The sequence below is a fragment of the Lathamus discolor genome, chromosome 4, assembly GCF_037157495.1.
Source record: "Lathamus discolor isolate bLatDis1 chromosome 4, bLatDis1.hap1, whole genome shotgun sequence".
Lineage (NCBI taxonomy): Eukaryota > Metazoa > Chordata > Aves > Psittaciformes > Psittacidae > Lathamus > Lathamus discolor.
This window is the reverse complement of record NC_088887.1, coordinates 30,154,181-30,182,036: the sequence shown is the minus strand read 5'-3', so window position 1 is coordinate 30,182,036 and position 27,856 is coordinate 30,154,181. Positions and strand designations below refer to the sequence as shown.

The following is a 27,856-nucleotide window of genomic DNA, read 5'->3' as shown; positions in this document are numbered from 1 at the left end:
ATAAGCACTGCGGCCACTACGCAGAAGGTATTTTTCAGGGAGAGGAACTGCTGCTGCTGAACTCAATATTGCTGTTAAAAGCTAAACATGTTCATCTGTTCCTGTCAGGTTTTTCTCTGCCCATCTCAGAAACTTTGACCTTTATACTTCCTCTCTCTCTGTACATACCGGATACCAATTGATCCCTTAAAGCAGTAAGTAGGCTTCTTCCTTTTCCATGCCCCGAACCGTGGGGTTAATAATTTAAAGAGGTCAGCAGGTCAGTTGTTAAAAGCGAACCTGCAGAATAGACCTGGCTGCTCAAATATTTATATTACAGTGGTATCAGAAATTTAGCTTGAGATAAGGCCTTGGTACACCTGATGTTGTATACCTATCCCTAACGGATCACAGGGAAGACGCAGATAGATTCAAGACAAAAAAAGCGGTTTTCAGAGCACATGGACTTCCACCAAGCCAGATAGAGCCAACTGTGTTGCACAGTGGTAGGTAGCTTAGCACACAGCTGGGCACAGCTGGAGGAGCTGGCTGTGGGCTGCCTTCAGGCAGTTTGCCAGCCGCCTGCACAGCAGCCCTGTGGAAGGGTATATACAACAGCTCCCGATCTTCCACAGAGTCAGTGGAGCCAAGAAAATTAAGACCCAGACTCTCAAAGTATTCACGTGTCTTAACTCCTATGACATGCCTACATAACCTAAGAGGATGGGAAGTACACAAATTGCTCAGCATCGTATGGGAAGTATGTGGAACTTAACCAGTTGGCCCAAATTTAGAAAGCAGAGACTCTTTCTTCGACAATACCCTACGAAGAGAAGAGGAGACACACTGGGACCAATGGTCCACCCAGCCCACGGTCCTCCTGTTTTCACAGCAGCCAAGAGCTCCTAAGACGAGAAAGGTACAGGGACAGGAAATCACATGTGATGCCTCCACCTTTGAGGTGAACTGAATGGTTGCATAGTCTGCTTTGTACTTCACAGTCTTCAAGCTTGCAAGGTCCTGTCAGGCAATATAACAAATGGAAAGAGAAGCAGAAGCAAGGGACTTCCATGGTCCCATTCAGGCCTCATCCCAGCTGTGTCACTACAAGGCTTTAGGCAAATCAGTTCACCTCACTACACCACTGTATTCAACCACTAAAACAACAGACACAACCACCTCCTCAAAGAAATAGTGAAATGATTCATCAGTCAATGTTGGTATAAAGCCTTGAAGAGGCAAAATAGTGCTTACAGGGAGAGATCTCTACTTCAGCAAAGTCCAGGCTTATTTTTAAGGACATGGAGCCAGCATGGCCCATCATGTGCTTGCCTGAAGCTATATGCTTACTGAAGTGCCTTCTGCGGATACTTTCTAACATCTAAATTATGGGCATCTAAACAATATCATGAAGACTTACCAAAAAAGCTGTCAGGAATATGCTTTTATAAGGAACCCTCCTTACCATAAAATAAAAGCCAAAACACCACTAGGAGGCTCCGAGATTTACCAGAGACAGTTTTTAAGGTTACCTGTGAACTACTCCTGCCCGGTGCAGATGTTCAACCGCCAGGATAAGCTGACGGATGTATTTGCGCGCTTCATGCTCCTCAAGTCTCTTTTTCTCATAGATCTTGTGCATCAGGTTGCCACCAGGACACAGCTCCATGACCAGGTAGTAGCTGTTTTCAGTTTCCAGTATATCCAGCAGCTGAGCAATATTGGGGTGGCGGATCATTTGCTGGATCTGCCCTTCCCGTCGCAGATTCTTGGTGACATAGGTGTCTTTTTTGGCTCTTTTCTTGTCAATTACTTTCACCGCCACCTAACGTAAAAACAGAGGAGAGGAGGTTCTTAGAGGTCACGCAGATGGTTTATTGCTTTAACCTCATATTTAAAAACAAAAGGATGTCAGTCTCAACTGACACACCATGGTTTCAGGCACAACCGCCCACGTCACAGAGAGAAATACCTGTTTTTCCAAACCCACTGACAGTTTCTTTCTTTATTCTCTTGTACAATGACAGACAAAAGTTATTGCAAGGAAATAGGTAACAAAGGACAGGAAACAATTTCATTATCCATACCCAAACTCTTAGCACACTTAATGCTGGGCATTTATTTAACCTGTTTTCCCAGAAAGTCTTCAGGCTGGTGTTTACAAGTTTTAAGTGTCATTTTTGGCACTTCCTGACTTTGGATATATGACTTCAGATGATACGCTTCCATGGCAAGTTTCTTAAACTACAGCCCAGCGTTAGTTTTGCATGATTAAACAGAATAAAAACATACTACGAAAGACAAGATCATTTCGGTACCACCCTCTTGGCACATCCCCCTCCCCCCCGCCTTTAAAATGTACATGAGAGATGATCCCCTTGTGACTTCTCGAGCTAAGCAACTTCGCAAAACTCTGTTTTTCTAATGCAAGTTCTCAGTGGCACACCTGCTCACAGCTGTCCAAGTCAACTGAAGCTTGTCACCAAAGTACGTAATATAACTACAGAGGCTCTGTACCACCGTCCACAACACAGCACATGCTAGTGCCTATCCAAGTGTTTTCCCTTTCATTGCTGGTGCAGAACGCCACACGAGAACAAAAGGTTGGGACCGGCTAGGATATTGCTCTGTTCTACGCCTAAAGGATGTGATTCCTTTCATTGTTTTAATGGATTCACTAAATAGCCGCAATAAAAGTATCTTCCTTTTTCTGCCCCAAATTTATAGACATTTATTTATTTATTGGGATCTCTTATTTAGATTGGGTGCTGCAGACTTCCAGGTCATCTGCACCAGACAAAGACTTAACAGCTTGTGCCAAGCTGATCAACAAAAGGCATCATGAAATCCTCTTCCCAGGCTCCTCATTTCCTCAGAGCTCTACAACAAAGGAAGTCCTTCACTGCATGCACTCAGACCCTGCAGCTCACCCATCATTACCCAAGTGACAGCTGCTTGCTTGTCAGGATGAGGGGGGGGGGGAAAACAGCGCCTGGTATTCCTGCATGACACTGAATTTTACATGATGTGGAACGATCTTGTTTGCATGGAACAGGTCCAACAAAACACACAGAAAATGCCGTATCTGCCCCCAGACTGAGGCACAAAGATGCTGTCTGTCTTGATTTGGCCTTGGAGGATCCCCCACATTACCTTACTACTACAGTGAGAAGGAATAACAAATGTGGGGAAAACCTCAAGAGTTTTATTTATGCTAGTCTTAACACCCAGACAACACAAGAGGCTTTCCTCCATCTCCAGCTTGTATAACATCCCTCCTCACTGCTGATGAAGTAACTACTCACAGCAAACTACATCACGACAGTCCATAGCACTGGGACTGGTGAGCTTTGGCAACAAGAAGACAAACTTATTCATGGCATCACAGAATGGGTGAGGCTGGAAGGGACCACAGGAGGACATCTAGTCCAACCTCCCTGCTTAAGCAGGGTCACCTAAAGCATGTCACTCAGGATTGTGTCCAGACAGCTCTTGAGTTATCTCCTAGGAAGGAGATCCCACAACCTTTCTGGGCACCCTATTCCAGTGCTCCTTCCCCCTCACAGTAAAGAAGTTCTTCCTCACATTCAGGTGGAACTGCCCATGTTTTAGTTTATGCCCACTGCCTCTCATCCTACCACCTGGCACCAATGAAAAGAGTCTGGTCCCATCCTCTTCACACCCTCACTTTGGATACTCATAAACATTGATCAAACCCCCTGAGCCTTCTCTTCTCTAGGCTGAGCAGATCCAGCTCCATCAGCCTTTCCTCATAGCAGAGATGCTTCAGACCCTTAATCATTCTAGTAGCCCTTCGCTGGACTTGCTCCAGGAGCTCCATGTCTCTCTTGCACATATCTGGCCGCCTTCCTAGCTTGAGAAAGTGCCAAGAACACATGAAACACGTGACAGCTCCCAGTCCAACTAGCCTTACCTTTATTTTTCATGCAAGCAAAAGAAAGGTTAAATTAGTGAGCATTTTGGTTTTCCTTTGGAGAACAAAAGCCACAAAAAATATGGTCTGGAAATATGACAACAAAAATAGATCCATACCCTTTGACACAAATGCCTTGAATCAAAGTCAAGTTTTATCAGTAGTGGAACTGAAGAATAAAACTAGAGGAGCTGGGCTCCACAGTCCCTCCCAAGAGCCAGAAGTCAGTATCGCTGAGCATGTTATTAGCTGGATAAATTTCTGCTGCTAACAGATCATTCTGATGAAATACCCTTGATAAAGAAATACGGCTGAACACCACACAGGAGACAGCTGCCTGGGTGAAGCCCAGAGCAGCATCAGGACCATAAACACCTGGAAGCTGCATTCCTGAATATTCATATTAAAGAAAGATCATTTAGTTGTAAGATAAGACAACAGGTAAATCAGAGCTTAACTTCACCATTTTTGAAAGCCTCAGGTGGTTCACCAAGGAAACAGTCTTAAATTAGTATGTTCTTCCATCTAATGAGATGGAACTGAGAAACAAAGGCGTGCATGGACTATTTAGACTGCAAATCACAGAAGTTATTCTGGTGATGTCAAACAAATTCATGGGTTACAGAAACATGAGATGCCAGATTGTTTGCTGGCAGCACAACACTATCTCTGCAAGAACTAAATAAAGATTATATATATATAAATATATTCATAAAAGCACTGATATTTTCCACAGCTGCACGATACAAAACATGGGCTATTAACAGTACGGAGCAGTAATGTGTTATCCGTATCGGTAAGTCATCCTCCCCAATTCATTGACTGAAAAAAAGCACATTAATACATGTGTCCACATCTGCTGCCTAGGCTGAGCACAGCTGTGAAGACAGAGGCAGCCACCTGAACACAGGAGACAGACTGAGCTATGTGACTACTTGATGACTTTTTCACTATCATGAAGAATTAGCTTTCCATGCCTTAAGAACAACTTTTCTCCTTGATTTTGACAGATACTTGGTCAGGCACCCTACCTACACCACCTGACAAGCAAAGCTGCTTTCAGACCCACCCTTCACTCCAAGCTACCTTTCCCCCTTCAAGGCCCTTTGTGTCCGGTCCAAGAGATCCACCAAGGCTGACAGAGCTGACAAAGCTAGAAACAGCAGTTTTGTTTCAGCAACGGTTTTTCACATGGGAAAGAGAAGAGTAAAACTATGGCGGATTTTCATCTCCCGCACACGGCAGGAAACTGTGGTGTGATACTTCTTGCTCCTAGGACAGATGTGCATGGGACCTTGTGTCCTCTCCTAGACCTGTGCTGCAGCACAGGGCACCTAGGAAATATCTTAAGACAGATGGCCTTCCCTCCCCATGTCAGGGACTACTCCAAAAGCCACTGTCTTTTATATCTAAAGATAAAACACTGTAGTAGACCCAAACACAGAAGCAGCCTATTAACTTTTATACAGATGTTCTCCATAATACCTTCTAGCTTTTGTTCCTCTCTGTGCCTCCCAGGTGTTCTTCCTGACTACTCCTTTCACTTATTCTCCTGTCTTCCTAGTAAATGCCCTTTCCTTTGCACTGCAGTTCTTCTTGCTCCTGTGGAATCACTTTGCTTTCCTAAATGAAATGCATCCCATGGTACAAGGGCCGTGGCAAAGGGGTAAGCACTCTCAGGCAGAACTCCTGTGGGGTTTTCTCACTGCTAGTTTGGGTTTCTTGGGTCTTCCTCTGATTTACAGTTTACTGAGGCATACAGAAGAAATCTAGGGATCAAGCTATACTCAATTACTCCAGGGTTGACTTAGCTAAATATCCTTGATTTTGAGTTTATCCAGAGTTAGACCAAGCTAAGTGAGAACTGCATGCGCCCAAATGCATTTAATATATACAACCTCCTGTGTGGTGTAAATGTGTGTGCATACACCTGGAAATTTCACTCATGCAGAAGGAAAGAAGCATTCAGTAGAGAAAATAGTGTAGATGTTAGATAACCATAAAATAAACACATTTGAGCTTTCATAGCCCACTCAAGACACACCAAGTATTCAGTTTTGCTCTCCAAAGTTCCAAGTAGGGACATCATGCCTATCTCCTGATCTGAATCTTGGGTCAATATTGGTGTAGAAATAAAAAAGAAATGCTTAAGCAAGTAATTACTCCGAATATGTAGCAAGAGTGGCACTTGACATTCAACACTGGCTAAAGCTTTGCTGTGTCAATAAACAAACGTTTGGGTTGCTCTGTGCTACGAGATAAAAAGATGAGTAATAGGCCATATTTTTGGTTCCCAAGTCCTAGAATTACACAGTTAGAATGAATTACTTTCCTTGAGTTTATGGTGTGACACATCATATGAGCAATTGCTGCTTCTCTTGATTGTTGCACTAAAATAGTTCAGGTTGGGCTAAAGAGTACTGAAGCGGAGGTGAGGCGGGAGTCTTCTCCACATAAGAGGAGATGGTGACACTGCTCACAGAATGAAGCAGCTAAAACATCATCAGCAAGTACAGGCACGTGTCATCACCCAAACAAAGGCACGTGTTTGACACACACAGGCGGGGGATTTTTGCCAGCTAGTGTTTTAGGAGGGTTTGTGAATCTGCAAGAGAAGGCGGGGGGGTGGAGCTGACTGGCACCAAACTGCACAAAAACATCACAGCGAGGCCCTGAGAAAAAGCAAGAAGAGACAGTTTAAAGGACCAGCCACTGCCTGGAGAAAGCTGAGGGTCAGGGTTTTGGTTGCTAGATCACTGCTACATCCAGAGAAAACACATTTTGCATCCTCTTTGTGAACAGTCAGGCCTCGACATGGGGAACTGCAGCAAAGCATGGAAGGTGGCTCACACAAAACCCGAGCATGCCTCAGCGTAGCATCCCTATGTCCATGAAATAGGCACATTTCAAGTGGGGCAGCTCCCTAGATTTGTGCCCCAACAGCATGCTGAGCCCCTGGAGCTGGCAACAGCTCTGCTGCACAGGCAGGAGGAACCTCCAGGTGGTTCCGCATAGTGGCCACAGGTCAAAGTCATCTTCTCCCCATCTCATTCTGCTGGCTATTTATAACCCTGTCAGTCACACTTGGAAAAATCACTGTTCAAGAAGTAGCAGTGCTTTTGTTAGTGAAGGGAAGATGTTTGCTTACCCAGCAGACATGCTCAGTCTCACTGAGAGATTATGTTTTTTCTTTGGACCAATCCTCCCCAAGCTGCAAGCTTGGATTATTCAAGCCATGGTTTTGCAGTAAAAGCATCTATCCCTCTAACTAACTTCCGCTGATGAATCTCAAGCTTTGACCAGCTAAGACACATCATGATTCACTTGAATAAAAAGGAAGTAACAACTGTATGACCAGCAGTGACTTCAGTCACACAGTACATCAGCACTTGGGGAACCCAGGTCCCAGTTCAGCCTCAGGTTTCTTACTTGCCAGATTGGTTGTCTTTGCACAGGCTGCCTCTTGGCAGAAGGATGCACCTCTGGCGGCAAGCCTTCCTGTTTGACAGAAAATGGGTTTTCTCAATGGTCTGTTTGCCATGTCAAAGTCAAGAGGTCTTGAACAACACTTACATTAAATGCTTGCACTAGAATAGTTTCACAGTAATAGCCCCAGCTTAGCAAATAATGTTATAATATGTTTAACTTTACAGAGAACAGAAGATGGCATGTGGTCTTGCAAAACCAGTATATGGTATTTTGAGGACTTTTAAGGAGTTTTCCCCACTTACCCAACCACTTGAATTGTTTCCCTCTGCAAAATCTCTCCTAAATTTAAATAAGAGGAAGGCAGCTCCTGCAGACCTCTGCCAAAACCAGCTTTAGCTGAATTGAGAGGAAACTGGTTTGAATAAGAATCCAGCAACCACTGTGTGATGTGGCCAGGAGACCAACACAGCAAAAGTGAAGCAACTTCAAGAAACACTTTTCAACTATTGGAGGGACAAACACCTCCCTCCTCCCCTCTTTTTTTTTTTTTTATTGTTGTTGTTTTGTCTTTTTTTTTTTTTTTTTTTTTACTTTTTTTTTTTTTTGGGGGCCAGAGTCCACTTCTGGCAGACCTGTTGGAGCTGATGCCAAGCCAGGCAGCAGTGCTGACTCTCAGCACCATCCTGGGCCACAGGCCACAGATGCCTGGTACACCCTGACCATTCAGATTTAAGTTCAGAGCCACCGGCTACACGGTGCAGCTGGGGGACAGACAATGGGCAGGCCTGAGACTTGGACTTCTGCACCTAAACCCACAAACCTTTGCTATCTAGTTTAAGCTTAGCCAGGAGAATGAGACAAAGAGCCAAATGATGTAGGTATTTTACAGCCATCATTAGTGCAAGCCCATCTCTGGCATGTTTATTATTTTTGAAGTGCCCAAGGCAGCTCATGCAATGAACCAATTTTCTTTTCTTCCTTCCATTCAGTGATAGCTGTCTGGCATCACTTGCTTTGTATTTACCACTGTTCTCACCACAAGAATCTGAGCTTAGTTTTCAAAACCAACTGGTAATTTTGGGTGGCCAATTCAAATTATATTAAACAGACCTAACTTTGAAGTCTGCACAATTGTCAGAAAAGTCCTGAAAGCAATCCCTCCATGGGTATCTGAGTTTGGGCAACTAACCAGCCAGGCATATAACAAACTGCTTTTCATGTCTAAATCCAAGGACTAGCAAATGCCAACTTCATTCACTGGGCAGCGTTTATTCTTACTTCAGCTGCTGCAGCTTAGCAAATTTTAGAGTACAACAAAGGAATATTTTTTTTATTATGGCAGGTTCCGATATCTTCAGAAATAAAGCACTGAAGAAAAGGATCATCCAAACAAATGCATGCCAGGAATCAATTAACTGCGCACCTTGAGAAAGGACCATACATGTTCCCCTCAGGACAGAGAGAAATCACGTCTCCCGTTTAGACTGTTGGACATGGATGAGTCACGACACCATCATAGAAACACAAACTTAACTTTCATCTTGGGTCTGCACACAATGAAACTGTAAGAACAGTAACATGCTTGATGTGAGGCACCTGCCACGTCACCATACCACCCCATTCAGAGAACCCATCTGAAGAGGCTCCACAGATGGCATTTTTGGAAGGACTCCCTTCGGCTACCTTGCTTGGCTTCCCAGCCCACTACCAAATGCTAGCATCCTATTCACCTTTCAAGAACTGCTTTCAAATAAGATCATAGAGCATTTCTGAAAGTATCACAAGAAAGTAACCTCTTGTTACTGCTTATAGCTTAGCTATTTACCCTAAGAAAGCCAGCAACCATTCAAACCCACAGCAATGTGTAAAGACAGACTCTTCCACAAGAATAAAGTCAGTCTTGTTTATCATGGAGAGAAAAGAACAACCATTCAGTGATGGCCAATCTGATACCTTCTGTATTTGTCTTGTATACTTGCTACAAAGGAAAAAGGGTGGACAGAGGTTGAGTTAAATGTGTGCATGCATGTGCACACACATGCGCTGTGAAAAGGCTGTTCGCCAGCTACACAATTAGAGATGCACTGAGTTTTTATGTTAAACAAACAGTATCATCTCTTTGCTTCACACTTGAACAGTGAGTGATGTTTGGTCTTTGGTATCTCGTATCTACTCTTTGTAAGACAGCTGAATATATAGCTTTTGTATTTGCTCTAACATTAATAAAATCAGGAATCAAAAACAGTAGAGAGGAGTCACCTCAATTAAAGTATTCTCTTTCCTTTTGAGTGTCTGACAGTACAAGCCAAGAGTTTTGGGCTTAGCAATACATAAGACCAGCTGCCATAGAGATGAGTCCAGGATAAATGTCTCAGTAGGCAGAAGGCCACTCTCTCCATTGGCAGACGAGACACAGTCAGGAAGGCTTGAAATCAGCCCCCATAGAAATATAAACTCTTCTAAATAAGAAAGTAGCTCTGAGTATGCCCACTCGTACACTTCAGATTCAAGGTAGCTTGAATGAATCAAATTGCCAGGGATAAAAAGAACATCTAACCATTACCTACAACCCAAAGCAATGCAGAAAAGAATGCAGGAGTACTTTAGATAAGCAAATGAACATAAGCCCTCTTGATGCCACAGCCAACTTAAACATAATCCTTAAAAGCATAAGCAGGATGTATTTGTTAATGTAAGAAAAGGTATTAATTACACCTGTCCAAGGCACTGGGGTCTATTATTAGATTACTCCATCCAATTCTGGTGCCAGTAATTACAAAATTATGTTAAAAGTTTGGAGACAGTTCTGAAAAGACCTTCAGGAACAGTCTGGGGTCCAAGAACTGCTCTTGTAGTAACGGACTGAAGCTCAAAATGTTTAACTGGGAGAATGTTAAGCACTGACTTGAGGATTTTCTGCAAGTACCTACACGAGGAAAAGATCTCTGATAACAGAAAGCTCTTTACCAAAATTAAAATGAACTTCCTGAAAGGTAAATTGGGCAAACACAGGCTATATGCACAATCTGGTTTTTTTAGGTACCGTGAAGTAATAGAAACACCTTACAGAAATGATGCAGATCTTAAATTCCTCTCCCCCTTTAAAGGTATGCAAATAGCTCAACAAAACATTGATACTGATACTCCTGACTAGAACACTGGGACTCGTATTCTATAGGAAATCAGGCTGGATGACCACTGTGAGCCCTTTGGGCTTCAGTGCCTGTAAATACATGAAGAGTCTCTGGTCCCTGCAGGGAGTGGTGGGTGACAAGGCATGACACAGGAAGATGGGGGTTGACCTAGGCAAGACACTCTGGAAGGTGCCAGCAGTCACATTGAGGGATGTACATTTTGCCAGCTCTCTCTGACATCTTTGCTGGAGCTCCTCAGTGCAGAAGGCATGAAGCGTCATAAGGAGTCACACAACTATTGATGCTGCTGCAGATAACCCAACTCACCCACAGCTCTGCTGCCAGCTGTATCGGCACAGTCAAATCAGCATTTCCACGGGGAAACACAAGTTTTCATGTGTTGAGGCACTGGTATTTGTAAGGACATACTACAGGGCTGCTCCCACTATGCCAAGAGCAATGGCAGACCACAGGAAGGTTTTAAGACTATCAGGGCTTCCTCACGCTCTGCCTTCCATACAGTAAAGTATTCCCCATAGTTCTGTAGTTCTTCCTCTCCTTTCCTCTTACTTCAGTCAGGAAGGAGGGAAACAGAGCAGGGATAGTTGCTGATTTATGACTAATGCCTTGTCCGATGTGATCCATTTCCATAGAACAGCTTAAGCGGAGGAGAGCTGCTCTCAGCCATATTGCTCTTCAACATGCTTTTTACTTCACATCGTATTTATGGGTAACTTCATACCATACTTCACAGGCAACTACTGATATCCCTTCCAGGACATACTTCTGCTCCATTGCTTCCATAAAGCCAGCTGCCCCCTTCCCCTCATCTGCTTCATTTCCTTATCAAACAGCTGAAAGACATATTCTTACCTGCTAGTGCCTCTTCCCCCTGAAATGGACAGACCTTTAGAGCACAGTGACCAGCAGAAGATGGTTTAGAGGCAAGGGGGGTGCCTCAATTCTGCCCCTACCCAGCCTTGCTGAAAAGAACACCCCCCCTCCCCATGGATCACATTTTTCCTCAGCGCTGTATATCCAAAGCAGCAGGATTTGTACAACTCAAGGATGCCACAGGGTCAGAGCACAGCCAGGGAGCCTGGGAAGCAGGAACCTACATGGCTACATCCATGGGAAGGAATGCATGGCTTGTCTTGAGCTGGCCATGAAGGGGATCTGTCTCGCCTTTGGTGGAAAGAAATAATTCCAGTGACCCTTCAGTGCTCTCTTGATCAGCTAATTAATAGGATAGCCATAACTGCATCCCTTGAGGGAGAGAAGCAGATTTTTACCTCCCTGGCCTCTAAAGATATCTACACAAGTCAAGAGAGATTATGCAGAGACTGATGGAAGTAGTGGTGGCAGAAAGCCAGACACAGAGATACATCAGGATGCACTAAAGAGGTTCCAAAAGAAATCCTTGTGAGCTTGTCAAAACCAGCCTCCAGGCTGGAGACATCTCCTGCAAGGAGAACGAGTGCCTCTGAATGCCTGGGACAGAAGGGTTTGTCCTGCCCCTGACATGTAAAATGCGCATCAAGTATCACTTTCCAAATATTAGCTGTTTTTCAGAAAAGGGCTTTTTGACCCCCATGCATAAGGTAAAGACTGACACGTTGAAGCACTGCCCAGCACTTAATGTGAACTCTTTGAACTCAAGGTATGACCAGCTAACAGGAAAGACATTTTTCAGCACCTGTCACCCACGCGCATGGGGACCCTGACATGCAGTCACTGCAGCAGATGATAAGCCTGTTCAGACCAGCAAGGTCCTTACTTTGCATGAAAAGGAATTGATGGCTACTCACAACTCCTCCTGGAGGAGGCCAGCATGACAAACAGAGGTCCTCTTGACCCAGATGTGGTCCTAATAGGGTCTTCTTGTCAGGACAAGAGGCAGTCACCAGAGCCAAGGCATGGCAAGGCACGGCACAGTTGATGTCCTGGTTGCAAGTGAACCGTATCCCATGCAGCTGTTTCTGATAAACCAGAACTTGCCTTGCTAATGGTGAAAACTTCTGTCACAGTGAGATGGATGAAGATCTCAGGTTACACATGAGGAAGCAAAAGCAGAGGAGTGAGATACCAAATGACATTCCTCCAACACCAAACCTTACAGGAGAAACCTGGCGGCTAATGCCGCTTCCCATTTTCCTGATCATGGCCTTGTAATGTGTACCATATTAAACAGTCCCCATATCTTGTTTTAGAGATCAAATGCATAACTCAGCTTAAAGAAGAAGTGTCCCTGATTTAAAGCACTTCAACACCAATACAGCTTTATGTCTTTAAGGAAGAAAAAAAGCCGAAACAAACAAAACCCCAAGAGCCACTCCTTTTGAGACCCAGGTAATATCCTCCTTTGTAGCTGTCCTGGGTTTACCAGGAGCCGTTTTGCTCCTTCTTAGTAACTGGTGCAAGCTCTGTGTTTTGACTTCCAGCCTGGGCAGAGAGCTGATAACACGGATTGGTTTTAATTGTTGTTAAGTAATGTTTATTCTGGCCAAGGACTTTGTGAGTCTCATGCTCTGCTGGGGATGAGGGGAGGCCCGGAGGAAGCAGAGACAGGACACCTGACCCAAACTAGCCAAAGAGGTATTCTATACCACAGCACGTCATGCCCAGGGAGGTAACTGGGAGTTACCCGGGAGGGCACGCTCTCTCTTTGGGGGGGTCAAACTCATTCAGCGGTGGCATCGTATTCTCTTGTTATTTTCTCTTATCAATATTATCATTGGTGGTAGCAGTAGTGATCTGTGTTATACCTTAGTTACTGGGCTGTTCTTATCTCAACCCGTGGGAGTTACATTCTCTTGATTCTCCTCCTCATTCCTCCGGGAGTGGGGAGGGTCGGGGGGGAGCGGTGGTGAGTGGACGACCTGTGTGGATCGGTTTAAACCATGACAGTAGCGATTTAAAACACAGCAGATAAAGCATTTACAACTGTTTGGAGCCAAGAAAAAGGTGTCTCCAATAAAGTTTTTATATGTAAATAATATGTTCTCTCCCTTAGCTCTATGGACACTTTTCAGAGAAAGTAAAATTATTCTGCAAAAAAAATGTTTCCATGACAATCTTCCACAACAGGCAGAGAGCAAAGGAACTTTATTATATATAACTTAGCTTTTTTTAGTTCTCTTTGTTGCAGTGATTTTTCTCATAGTGCCAGTAGCACTGTTCTTGCACTGCACATGAGAAGAGCCCTGCTGAGCCTAGTGTTAAAGGTGCTGGACCTACAGCTCCGCAGTGCAGTAATGGAGAAAAGCATTGACAGAAAAGGAGATTTTGGTAAGGGCAGCACCAGCTTTCTGTTAATTTTTTGCAGGTGGTCTCACTGCAGGACCATGGTAACTTCTTCCAGACCATTCTCATGAGGATGAGGTTTGATCCCTTTCCCTGCTAGCACCAACACCAAATGCAGATCGACACATGGGTTTTTCAGTGATTCACTGTTTCAGCTTAGAAAGAGGTACCTCTGTTCTAGCATGGGCCCCAGAGTCATGCTTGCGATGGTGGCTTCTCTCTTACTCCAGTAAAGCTTCTGGAAAAACCTACCTGGTTCTCTTCATCAGCACAACCTCCATCAGCCCACCAAAAACACTGGCACCATGAAGTTCTTACTTTCAAGGAGATCAGCCACCAGACAAACCACTGTGGAAGCACAGCAGAAATTGTTTTACAGAGCCAAAGAACAGAGGGGCTTGGGTTTTTTGCTCTTCAACTTACCTAAAAATAATAGCTAAGCCAATCTGGAGCTGAAGTAATGCAAAGTGCTGCTACAGTGCAAGCAGAAGAGTACTTGGGATGGTATGAATATAGGCAGTTTGTTTTGGTTCAGTTGTATCCCATGCTGCTATGTGAGCACCAACACTGCAGTCTTCTGGCTGGTTTCTAGCCAGTCATTGGCTCTGGACAGTTTTAGATGCTTCTCCATACTTTGAAGAGTCATGCAGTCAGCATGTAAACTCTCAGCTCAGTTTTACACTGTTGTTCAAACAACACAACAGCTTGGGTTTTAGGCAGACTGTTACAGTTCAGTCACCAAAAGGTCTGTCACACCATCTCGCAACTGCTTTCCTTCTGGGGTTATACCCTTGTGAAGTGTAAGAGCTGCTCATTAATAACCTCCATTTCCCAATGCAGGCCAACAAATAACTCATGAAAGCAGTGGTAAAGACACCTAATGTGTTACATCTGCTGAAATGCATGAAGCTACGGGAGCATTCTCCAGTTCACTGGTGTAAAAGGAGACATGGCAAACTACAAGATGTAGAAAGGAAGTCATGTGTTAATTACCAAGACATTTATAGGTAACACGTGCCTACAAAAGAAGGCTTTACATATCATTAAATATGTTAAAAATACAAAGCTTACAAGAACAAATACAAGAATCCAGATGTGAGCATGGCATGAGAACTACACCTGGTGTAAATTCAACCTAAACACTCAGCTTCCCTCAATCTTGCATATGCCACAAAAGTGATTACAGTCTGTAAGAAAAGCACCACATTGCTGACATGCACTGTTAGTGATGTCCTTAAAACTGCTGAATGTAAACTTGAAAGCAGATTATCTCAAGAGGATAAGGAACTGCCACATGTGCATCAATTCAGCTCATCGCAGAACAAGTTGCTAGCTACAGCTGAAAATATTTAAGCAATCTTCCTGGAAGACAGACTGCGCTGATGAACAGGGTCTCTTGCCTATTAAAGTCTATTACACCAAGGATGCAACACAGAAAAGGGTTGGAGGGAAGAGCATGGCTTTATAAGAAGGGCCTGATGCAACTGCTTATTCTCCAGATGAACAAACTATTAGCAGGTGAAACAAACTGAGTAGGTAGGTGTACATCAGCAGTTTGGATTTATTCGGCCTTATGCTCAAATCCTTGCATACCCATAACACGTATTGAGGTACGTTACGCTGACACAGCAATCTTCTGGTCCTCACTGATGGTACTGCAGCCATGACACTGTCCATCATTTTCTGAAGTATCATATGTTAGCAAAACCATATGTTTAGTAGCTTCAATGCGAATTTTGCATCTGCACACGCACACAAGCCTCTGTGAAAAGAATAGTGTCAAAGCTGTGAAAGCGAACACTTAGAAGCAAGGAAATGTCAAAATTCAGGCTACAGAAACACCCTCATTTTATTCCCTCAGTGCATATAATTAGAGTGGCACATCATCCAGGTGCAACAGTTGGCAGCTCTTAATAAACGTGAAAAAGCCACTGTGCAGATCTGCAGTAAGCACTTTCCAAAACAAGCTCTTCTGATTGGAAATAAAATGTAAAAATACATGGAGAAACAGGTAAGAAGAGAACTACTAATTAAATACCTAGAGCAAAAGAACAAACACATCTAGAAAACTGATGTACAAGTGTTACTGAGAAAGAACAAAAAATAACAGGTCAAATTTCAAATTAAAATCCTGTGGCTTTACCCTCTGAGACACTGAAAGCAATGAAGGCATTCCAAGTTTCACAGTTCTACCTGCAACCTCCCAACATCTGGGGGAGAAAAAAGGAAAGGGTTGAACTGAGACACCAGCGACCACCTTAGAAACTCAACTTTAGTTTGCAGTGAAACAATTTCCTGGCCCATTTGGTTGGCAAGATGGTTTGAAAGCAAAAATGACCTCACACACACTCATGGCCCCCAAAGCTTGGAAATCAGACAAAGGTAAAGAACTATATCTGAATATGAGGTTTTAAGCCAGTTCTACTACTTGAGCAACCCTAGGTCTTGAGATACATACAAGGTTGACAATGGCAAGTCCCAGCGCAGAAGCCTGCAGTGGGAAGCCCTCACCAGTGTTGGTTTTCCAAATGAAGAGCAGTGGTGTTACTAGGGGAGGCATGGTTACCAAGGGCATTAATGGGGCAAGATCTCACCTGCCAACACCAGAGGCCTTTGGCCACCACGTCTCCATTCCCTGCAGTCTGTGGTGGAAGACACAGGAAAACAGTGGATTTACTCAAGACAAAATTAACACCTGGACATGTGATGTGTATATGGCATTGTAACATCTGCTGTTGTCTACTGGCACTTCTGTCCATATTTCTCTGTGTCCACTTGCCTATATTCTCTTAAATGCTTGCTAAAAGACAGAAATAGTGCAAAACGAGTTGCCCCAGCCTTTGCTTTGGGTAACAGGTCCTGACAAGCTGAGGTGAGAGCTGCCCCCTCCATCCTAGCAGAAATAGAGGATGGAACGGTCTGCAGTGGTAAAAGCTCCTGGAAAAGTGCTTTTAAGAAGGTGAAGTCAAGGTACAAAGTCTGCACACAGAAACATGCCTGCTGTGCCAGTGCGTAATTTTGCATAATGCACACAGCGCAATATCCCACTCGCAGGCAAGAGCCGTGCAGGCACCCTTTGGGAACACCTCCTTCCTTCCAGGAGGGCCCATCGGGCACGAAAAAGGCATTGCCAGCTCTCTGCAGGGTGGCTGCTCTGCACATGTACCCACCCCAGCGCTTCCAGGGTGCCCAAACACACTTGTTTTTCTTCTTTTTCTAACCACTTTTATGCAGAAATGCATTCTGAACATGAACTCTGCTGTGAAAAGGCCACTTTTAATATTAATTGCTTTGCCTTCATAGAAGCAGCTGGTAAATTGTATTTTTAGCCGCTGCTTCCCACTGTTGCAGAAGCCACTTGACTAACTGTAACTATAAACGTACCTTTCCCAAGCTTAACAATAGCGCTAAATAAAACCACAAACAAGTTTTTTGGTGGATGAGAAACCAAATGATTCAACTTGACTCTTTCATCGCAGTGCTAAAGATTACACCTAAAAGTAGTTAAATGTAATATCAATTCAAGTGTGTTTATAACAACTTTGCTCAATGTATTGTTGATATATTGCCACTGCGCAACGCTACAAGGATTTACTTGGACATTTCATCGGGTTCCATAGCGGGTAACTCTATCTATTCAGTCTATGAACAGAGCTTCACACCACCCCCACCTCAGTGATGGCAGTGTGATCTCAGCTGTCTAAAAGTGCAAGAAATTATTATCTTGTGGTATCTGCCTTTGCCCGATTCCTGTTGTTTGGCAATTGACCCTTCTGAGCCCCACGCAGAAGGCTTGAAACAATCCTACAGCATATATACTGTGCACAGGCTCCCAAAGTTAGTTGAATACAGATAACTCAGCGGGGTTTCAGAGCCACAATTTAAAGCTAAATTGGCTTGCTCTTCATAGAGCAACTGTGTTTCCTTAGGATTAACTATACAGACTGCCTGAGCTGATCTGACAAATCAGCCTTCTACCCAAAAATGTCAGATTATAGGCTGCGATATTTATATTCAAAAGCAATGGAAAGAATAATCTGTTCAACATTCTCCTGCGCTCAGCTAAAATACATATAATTGCATCAGGCACTACCAAGCATTTTTCAAGCCCAGAAAATAATAACATGCCTGACATTATGGCCACATAAACCACACAAAGTACTGTAAAAGATCTGATTTAAGGTCCAATGCTAAGGACATTCATTGGGAAGGTTTAGAAACCTCACCTCAGCTCACCCTCTCGTGCTCAGGTGCTCGTAGGAGCTGCTGCTTCCCATCCCACACAGGTCACTCAAAATGCACTGTCCATCAAACTGCCCTCGAAGCAGCTGGTGAAGTAACTCGTGTTTGGCCCACAGCATATAACATTGCATGCTCTCTTGAAAACCTTTATAGCTTCTAGCAATTTCAGGGTGAGGTAATGGCAGATTTTTGGCACCCACCCTGCATTGCCTTGATTCTGTACAATGCATTGTGTCAGTGTGATGGATCCAAGCCTAGCTGGGGACTCATTAATCCACAGATTTCATTGCTAAACACACCATTTTCTGAAACAATAATGCGCATTAACTCCTCTGGAGTTGCTAAAGTCTTTGCAAATCAAAACCTGTTTGGGCCCCCTTTACTGAAGTTAGATATTTCAGCGACCGTAAGGGCCCAGGCTGCCAGACATTAGTCGTAAATCCTCTACTTTACACTATTATGGCAATTTTATTGAAATTTAGGCAATACCCTTGCTCAACTTGCCCTGACTTTACAAGACAAAAATCAGATCTCTTTTTTTCTTTTCTTGTTTGCTCTCAAAAATACATGCAGGCGCTAATCCTGGAATAATAGGCTCATAAAACATCAGCTTAGAAAAATGCAGCAACTACACCGATCCAGCAAGTTGTTCACACGGGAGATGGCTTTGTTTCCACGTTTTGCTCTGCTGAACTCCACTAGCGAGTGTGGAAGCATACACACCTGCAGATCAACTTTTCCTCTGCAAGTGAGCCGGCTGGAAGACTATACATGGCCAATTTCTGGCTCAGCCCATGGAATGAGATACAGCATTAGGCTCTTACAGAGAGTTGCTCCTCCAGCGAGACTCTGGAGAAACATGGTGTCACTGACACAAGAGAAGTTTACGGACAGAGATGGGTAGGGAGAGAAGGAAGCAGGTGATTGCCACATGCAGCTACTGATGCCGTGTCTCAGACAGCTCCGTTAAGTCCAGCCTGGCTTTGGTCACCTGATGTTTGGAGGAGAAGGTCTGCGCCGAGCATCAGTGTCCCCTGGGCTCAGATGCTGGCACTGCTGTACCTAACTCTCCAGCACGTGGTCTGCTATTCACCAAGATTCCTCAGAAGGCACAAATGTAGCTTAAGCAGCTGACCTGGCCCTTCATGTAATACAATGCTCTTATGGAAGTACTTTGCCATGGAGATAAACCACTTCTAACGTAAAATGTCCTCTTCCCACAGAACCTCCTCCCATGACCTCGGTCGGCCCCCACTCTCACACCACCTTGTGCTTTTGCTCCCAGTCCCATTCCTGCCCCTGCCAGCCTCAGCCTCCTCTCCGACAGAGGCTTGCAGTCTGAGGGAAAGGCGTCCGGGTAAGCAGATGTTTTTCTTCTGTTCCTCATATCGCAGGCAGAGCTCAGTCACCCATGGTGGGCTCCATGTAGGCAGAGCTGCTGGCAGCTGTGAAGCAGAGCCAGTTTGGGCACGTTTCAGCTGCCTTTGGCTGGAGGCCATGCGGAAGCTCGGCAGAGGAAGATGCCCAGAAGAGCTGAATGTCCATTAAGCTCTCTGCTTGGGGTGAAATGCTCGTGTGGGATCATGGTGGGATGGAAAGCATTCACCCCTCTGGCTAGAGGGAGGACCCTCACTGAGATAGGACCTCGCCTGAAGCAAATCAGTAATTCCCTGCCTCCTATACATGAACTCAAACCAGCACAAGATCAGGTCAGACAGAGCTCAGAGTCCATCATGCCTGTTCACAAAGATGGACACAGGGGCTCAGCAGGAAGGCAGTGTGATTCTCCTGGAGTTTCTGCTTGTCACCTTGCCACAGTGTGTGTTATTCAAGAGACTGGGAGAAAAAAAAAGCAAGCAGCAGGCCTGGGAGCTGAGACAGAGGGGCGTGTGGTCGGGCTTTATTTTTACCCCTCTTAACAGACTGAGATAAATGTAGCAATCCAAAAACGTGGAGGTGGGAAGGACGTGTGTGTGCATGTGCCTTTTATCAACTGGAGGATCATTGGATGTATCTGTTACCAAGGAGAAGCACACGCTTGGTAACAGCAGAGAGCAAAGATGCATTACTTTTTTTGCATTCCTATATGATAATAATCGCAGACCTTATCGCTTGTCTCATGATGAGATTCAGAGCCCTGTATTAAATTTCACTCCGTGACAAATTTACTGGAATGAAAAAAGAAAATATCCCAAGAGTGAGGGAACGCAAGCTGCCAAGATGCAATCTGAACAGCAGCACGCTTAGAGTGCTGCTGGAGCTGGAGGAAATTACACCGTACTTAGCCCCACTGGTCCAAGAAGCTTTCAGTAACAACAACGAAGTCCTGCTTCGGGTAGCGCCCCGTTAAGGATCTGACAAAACAGAGGCAGAAGTCAGTCAGCTCAAACAAGAGCAGCACAACTCTTAAGGGAGGTTGACCCTAGCCAGCTTGCCTTGCTCTGCTCACTGCTCAGCCAAGCCCCCACTACTCTTTATGAGGTTGTGACATACCCTGATTGATGGGTAAAAGCCTCCACCGAAGGGTTCTGGATAACAAACGAAAAGCAGAGACCCTCCGCGGACTTCTCTTCCCAGCACACTGGGGGAAAAAAACACTCATAGTGCATCTCCTATCTTTTACTGTGCAGTGGTATCAACAACTTCTGATGCCCGAGCTGTACCCCCTCCTGCAGACACATGCAGCAGCATTTCCCATCGCTCTCATGAGCAAGAAGTACCTGCGTACACACGCGACATATCGCGACTGGGCTGCGCACCGCGCCTGGTCCTCAACGATACAAGTCCCACCATTAAAAACACACTTCTGACCGAAAATAAAAGACAAACAAACAAGGAAGAAAAAGAAAAAAAGAACGAAAAAGGGAAGGCCAAGGCAGCCGAAGTGTTCCAAGAGGAAAGCAGAATTACAGCCACGGAAATCTCAGTAACCGAAGGGGAAGCGCCGTCTTCACGCCCGCAGCGTGCGCGGGGAAGTTGAGGGGAGCCCCGACTCCTCCGGGGGGCACAGACCCACACACTCATCCCGCACCACCATCCCTCCACCACCAACCCCCCGGGCTGCGGGCAGCCACACGAGGGGTACCCCGCCCGGCGCGGTACCTTCTCTCCGGTGAGCACATGCAGCCCCTCCCGGACCTTGGCGAAGGAGCCCTCTCCCAGCTTCCTGCCGATCAGGTAGTTGCCGACCCTCTTGGTGTGCTGGAAGTCCCGGAGCCGCTCCCGCGGCGCCGCCGCGCTCAGCCAGGCGGCCAGGAAACTGCCCTCCGCGCCCGCCGCCGCCTTCCGCGCCTCCCCGCCGCCGCCGCTGCCCGCCACCGCGGGCGGCTCGCTCAGGAGCCCGTCGCCCGCCGCCGCCGGCATGCCCGCTGCTGCCGCCGCCGCTGCTGCTGCTGCCGCTGCTGCTGCTGCTGCCGCTGCCGCCGCGCCGCCTGCCCCGCGGGGCGGTCACCGGGCGGGCAAGAAAGTTGCTCTGGGGAAAGCGCCGCTGGCCCGGCGGCGGCGGAGGGGCCGGGGGGCGGAGCGGGACTAGCGGGGGGCCGGGGCTGGGGCGAGCCGGCGGCGCGGTGCCCCGGGCTGCCGCCCCTCATTGGATCCAGCGCCTCCCCTCCTCCTTCTTCTGCTCCTCCTGCCGCCGCTCTGCCCCGCGCCGGCAGCGGTGGCAGGCGGGAGGCTGCCGCGCCGAGCGGGGAGGGAGGGCACCGAAGGAGGGAGGAAGGGAGGGGATGGCTGGCGGAGGGAGGGGGAAAGGGCTCATTCAGTTTGAATTTGCGGTAATTTAATCCGCTCTCACGCGGCGGGAGCAGATGCGATCCAAACCCGGCAACCTGGGTGTTTTCAAACCCGGCGGGCCCCTCCTTTCTCCTCTCCCCTGCGCCCCAAATCGGGCCGGCAATGCATCCCTCTCTGAAATTAAGCCAGGGCTCGCGGCTCCCGGGCAGCGCCGTGACTCGGTCTGCTCGGCGTGGTTCTGTTTAATGCTGCCCGAGAATATCTTTTGTGCTGCCTTTCCCCACCTTCCTTCCCGAGCGCGCCTGACTCCTTCTCACACCCGTGTCGGGAAACGTGCTACCGCGAAGAGATCGTGACCGCCTCTCCCGCTGCTCCGGTGGGATTCTCTCCCCCACCACCCGCTTCTCCAGCTTATCCCTCCCGGCATTCGGATCTCTTCAGCCACCGTCCTCCCCCTCCTGTTTCGCAGTGCGGGTGTCCTGCCAGAGCTTCTCCCTCCCTTACCCCCTGCAATCTGCATCGGCCGGGACCCGGTGCATCGGGAGAGGGGAGGCGACCTGCGCACCCATCCGCCGCAGGGGCATTTTTCCCCATCGATCTTCCCCACCACGGGGAGAGGGAGAAGAAAGGAGCAGATTGCCATTTTCACTGGCCAGCCCCCTTCGCGGAGGCTTCACTGGCAAAAAAGGAGGCGCTCAGGGAGGGAGAGCAGGGGTGGAAGGTGAGACAGAGCCGGGAGGGCCACCCCGCATCTAGTTGCCGATGGTCAGGGTTGCTCTACCCTGCTTCGAGTTTCCAATGACCAGCGATGGTAGCAACCTTAAGCTCATGCGCTGGAAGGTCTAATAGAACAGTTAATTCATTGAAACGCCTCATGGCTCATAAGGATTTTAATCTACAACCTATCTTTGGCGTGGCATCAGCAAGAAAGTAATCAAGGACCCCTATTCATTCATCTTCAAGCTTAAATCTGCATGGTTTTAGTCTGGTCCATGTAGGTGCATCAGGTAGTAGTTGGGGGGGGGGGGGGAGAAGGAGAAATCACGCGTACTTTAACAGATGAGAGCTATGTCAGCAAAACCTCCCCGCACGATGCGGTTGTACCTGATCAGAACCGGCTCGCAGCTTTGCTGCAATCACACTCCCGCCCCATGTGAAGCTGGTTTTCCCACTAGAGGGCTGGCGAGCACAGCTCTCGCCCTGCTCGCGCTGCCACCTCGCTGTAAACTCTTCTTTTACTCCTTAAAAATGTCAGATTAATTTTACACCACGCTGCTGTCCATTAGCCTTCGCTTCTGTCTTGGTGCCACTTCGGCCACTTTGCTGTAGGAAAGCTATATCCCGCTGGTCCTTCTGCTTGAATCGTCTTAACTGCATCACCAGTCAGATTTTGGCTGGCACAGGGGTTGATGAGCCGTGCGCTCCTTCCACACCACTCTTCCTTGACATCCTTGCTTTAGTAAAACTTCCTAATGTAAGCCAGAGCTGAGCAATGTTTCCATGATTTTACCATGCCTGTTGTAATGCATAACAACTTGTAGTCTCCCCAGTGTCAGTCCAGACTTCCCAAGCCCTAGTTAAGCAGGTTACAACATACCCAGGTTTGGCTTTAGGCTGCCCAGGAAGGCTGGCAGTGAGGAGCTTCAGGTGACCTGTGTGGGATGAGGCATTGCTGTTGGAGGTGCTGAGCCCTGCCACCTCCTGAGGCTGGGGCTGGTCAGAGCGCAGTTGGGCAATAAGCCCTGTCCACACAATCCAAATGCTCTTTGTCAGCTCTCTTGGCCCAGCCATGCCAGGAGGCATGCCGCTCTCCTCCCACACTCAGAAGCAGTCCTTATCCAGACCCCTTCTTAGGAGCAGTCCTTATCCAGACCCTTCTCTTTCTTTGCAACGGTATGAAAGCATTTAGTCTGCTGGGAGGAGGAAATGGAGGGACTGGGATGCATAGAGGTGGTGGCTGGTAGCTGTGTGGGACAAAGGCCCTTACTGCAAGGCAGAATGTGAGGAAGGAGAACTGGGGAAGCAGACTCACTCTGTGACTTTCTGGAGCTCAGCTGGCAACCTTCCACTAACTGACTTCAGGTTCCCTGACACTTTTAATGACCCCTCCAAAATCTATTCCCAATGGCTAAACACAGCGTGGTTCCATTGCTAAGAACCCTGGAACTGACTCTATCACCACACTCAATGAAATGTATGTTTTCAGCTGAAATTTCAAACAAAACAGAAATCCAGCACTGTCCCAATAGGCAGAAATTGAAGAAAGGAATGCTCCAAAGGCAATAAATAATATTTTGGTTTAAAAATATACACTCATCCCATGCTCTGGGTACATTTACAAATATCACAGTACACAGCCACCTAAAACAAAAGTCTGCATGTTCTGCGACCTGCCACTAGCCTGATACCATTTTGGTCCCCTGTGGGGAGGTGCAGGGACACAGGACCATGACGCACTGCCTGAACTGATGGCTGCTGTGCTGAAATTGTGCTCCTTGTAGCTGGGGGGCACTTTGACATGACAAACCCTAGTAGCAAAACTGGTTCCACCCCTGCTCTCCCCCATGATGCAATGCTGTGGCAGTGTGTTTGTGCAGTAAACAGGGTTGGTGAAGGGATTCAGGCTGTTTAAAAGCACCAGGAAGTTTAAGACAACTCCTCTACTGTCCTGGCCACCAGAGAAATTGAAGTGGAAGTGCATAGTGAGGCAGTGCAGGTAACCTTGTACCACACCGTGCCATGCCAATGTCATCCCTAGACAAATTACCTTTTTTATCAGACCTTTTTCACTGTCCTGAATCAACTGGGATTGATAAATCTGGCTCCCAGCAAATCTGAGAGAACTTTATTGAAGTTTTCTAAATCGAAGCTGGAAGTGTGAAGCTGCTAGGAGCATTCCTGCATTTGCAGGGAAGGCAACCCAATCCTCATATGGGTCAGAACACTGACAGTGGGGAAGGTGAGATAGTTTAGTGGTGCGCTTGAGTCCATGTCACAGACTTCCCTAGTCAGGTTGATACGTGTGAGGCTTTTAACAATATTGTTGTATGGGGAAAAAGATAAAAATATGTACTGCAGTTACATTACAAGAATAAAATGTTTGTACATATTGCTTTCCAGTTGCAGAGAGGCTATATTCCTATATTTTTTAAAGATATGACTATGCTAAGAGGGTTTGCAACTGTATTTGCTATATCGGTGTTCTTGTAGTAGACCAAATACATACTTCAGACAGATAATGAGAGAATTCCCAAGCGTCTCCTATGCAGGTAACTGGAACAAGGAAGTAGGAAACATGGCTGCCCAAGAAAATCCTGGAAGACCCGCCTGGATGCAGCTTCTGGCTAATCCATACATGCAGCGATGGAGCACAGAGAGCAAAGGAGTAGCCTTGTTTTGACAGCGACAGTGTGCCCTTGGGCCGGAAGAGCTGTAAGGTAAAGAATGCACTTGTTAGCAGCAGGAGACCAGCTCATCATTTAAATGGCAATATGTGCCACACAGCAAGAGATGCTCAGCGTGCACAGGCCTGCATCCGCCACTCCCTGCCCATAGAGCTTGCCTCAGCCACCCTGCGCCAGCCTCAGTGTCTCTAAGTACAGATGCCCAAAAAGGGATGCACATTAGCGTCAGTAAATCCTTTGTGGCATAGGAGAGGTGAGCTGAGACCGTGTGCCTTCATCAGGCCTTCATCATCTGCTTCCCTGCTGGTGCCATCTGGGGAAGGGAGGAACCTCACACACTGCAAAACAAAAAAGGACCCTTGCCCGAAGGAATATGCTTTCAGACAGACAGACAGACAGACAGAGGTATATGCCTTTGTTTAGGCTCCCACTCAGCTATCAGAAACATGTTTGTGGCCACTGTGATGATTAAACAGATGTTAATGGTATGTTTTTCAAATACCTGAAAATCAAGCTTTCAAAACTAAAACTGGCAAGAAATGGCCACTGCAGCAAACATTAGGAGAGCTCTGAAAGAACCCAGTGCATATTTTTTTAATTGACTCAACTTGAGGACTTAATGAGTTGACAGTATCCTTTTAAACAGGGAAGACTGCTGCCCTCTCACGATTTCTATCCTGTCCAGCTGTGCCCATCAGGGTGCAGTCTGGATCGAAGAGGGATCAAAGGCTGCATTCATTTCTGCAAATTTAACTCCAGTGTGCAGCAGAAAGAGCTGCAGTCTTTCTAGGTAATGACATCTTCTGATTAACTGTTGAAATTACTAAAGAATTAAAGGCAGTAGTCTGTCTTCAGGGTGCAAAAGCTGTAATAACAAGCTACTAAAAATAATGTAGAGGTTGACTTAAACCCATGAAAGCAAAGAAAATCAGAGTTACCCTGTCAGTATTGTCTTCTGCCATCTTCAGTGTTTTAAAATATTATAGTCAAATGTAATATCAGCTTGCAGTGTGAGTTTTGTAACCACAAGGAAGACTGAGGCCCCTGGGTGCAATCGCCAGTGTCAAGGTCTACTTGGTCTGACTCCTACAAGGGGTCAAGCACTACAGCTGAGTCCCCAGGCTGCAGTACCACATTCATGGCGGATGTGGCTGGGGACAGAACTGGAAAACACTGGTCCAGCAGCAGAACATGGCACTGCAGAGGAAACATTTGTGAGCCTGAGAGCCCGCTAGAGAAATGTTTTGCCTTACTGTGCTGCTGCCTCTTCTGGCACAGCTGGTGGTGGCAGCTTTCCAAGCACTTCTGGCGGAAGCTGTTGCATGGGATGCTCGAATTTTCCTTATGCCTCACCTGCATATGCAATTCATTTTAATTGCTCTCACTCATCCTGAACAGATCTGAGCTCCTTGAGTGAAGGAACAATTAAATCTCATCTCTTTTCAATGGTATGCTGGAACAGGTTGCCCAGAGAGGTGGTGGATGCACCATCCTTGGAGACATTCAAGGCCAGGCTGGATGTGGTTCTGGGCAACCTGGTCTAGTTGAAGATGTCCCTGCTCATGGCAGGGGGCTTGTAACTAGATGACCTCTGAAGGTCCCCTCCAACCCAAACTATTCTATGATTCAATGATGGTAAATGAAAAAGCAGGTAAACAGGTAATTATGTTGCATGAGATCAACCAGTAAATTCTGTACTGATAAAGTTGAAAGTGGGTAACTTATCATTTACCTGCCACATCACTGGGCCTTTTGAATTCAGTGGCTAACTGCTGACTTCAAGAAACCCTGACTTAGTAGATATCTTGGGTTAAAACCAGAAAAGTTACCCTGTTATTGTTTATGCTCTCTTTTGTGTTTAGTTCTGCTTTAAAATAACCGGGCTTTTCTCAGTTTGGGTTTTTTTGACAACTGTCTAGTTTTGTAATGTTGGGGTTTCAGGTATTACAGGGGTATTAATTTAAACCAGTTGGGTTTTTGTTTTTTGTTTGTTGGTTTTTGGTTTGGGTTTTTGATTTTTTTTTTTGTTTTATTTTTTTTTTAATGAGATTATATTTGTTCTTAAAGAATTTATAAGACATGGGGTTTTTATAGAGTTTAAATCCCTGTCTGAGTTCACACTGGCAAGAACCTAAGTTGCCTGGCACTTCCACAATAACAGATGATGTACCCTATACAGCAAGGGTGCCCTTTCTCCCCCATACTGCCACATGGATAAAAGTGGAAGGAGACAACTCTTCAGTGTGACAGTGATATCCAGTATCAACTGATAATGTTATCACGTGCCTACATGTGGGTACTGCAGATACTATTCAGCTGACAGTGGTATTTCTAAATCCAAGTAGCCTTTTAATCATATAGAAAGTATGTACTTTACGTTTCAATGGTTGTAAGAGGATGTCTACAGTTAAGATTAAAACTTGTATTTGAAAAACACTGAACAAATTTTGTCGTCAAAAATATTCAGAATATATAGATACACATATGAAGAAGTACCTACATAAGCATTGAAACTATTTGATGACTTTTACAGAAATATGTTGGCAATGGCATTCTCTGTCACTGTCTCTCCAAGCACTGAAAGCTTTGCTATTCCTGTACTCCCATCAAAATCTCCAGTTTGCTTTCTGCCCTGCAGCTTTTGTAACACAGTTCCCTGCAGCCAATATATAAATTGAGAGTGTGCGGTGACTTGGTGG

General features: G+C 46.0%; 1 protein-coding gene across 2 annotated transcripts in view; it reads right to left on the bottom strand.

Annotated features, from left to right (window-relative positions):
* The window catches only part of HUNK (hormonally up-regulated Neu-associated kinase), a 57,261-nt gene extending 35,873 nt beyond the window's left edge, over positions 1-21,388 (bottom strand). For both annotated transcript variants that reach the window (XM_065676803.1, XM_065676804.1), the window contains exons 1-2: positions 21,124-21,388; positions 1,512-1,804 (exon numbers count right to left, since the gene is read on the bottom strand). In XM_065676803.1, coding sequence (XP_065532875.1) covers positions 1,512-1,804; positions 21,124-21,384 — 554 coding nt within the window. In that variant the 5' untranslated portion in view covers positions 21,385-21,388. The remainder of the gene's footprint in view (positions 1-1,511; positions 1,805-21,123) is intronic.
* Positions 21,389-27,856: the final 6,468 nt, after the last annotated feature.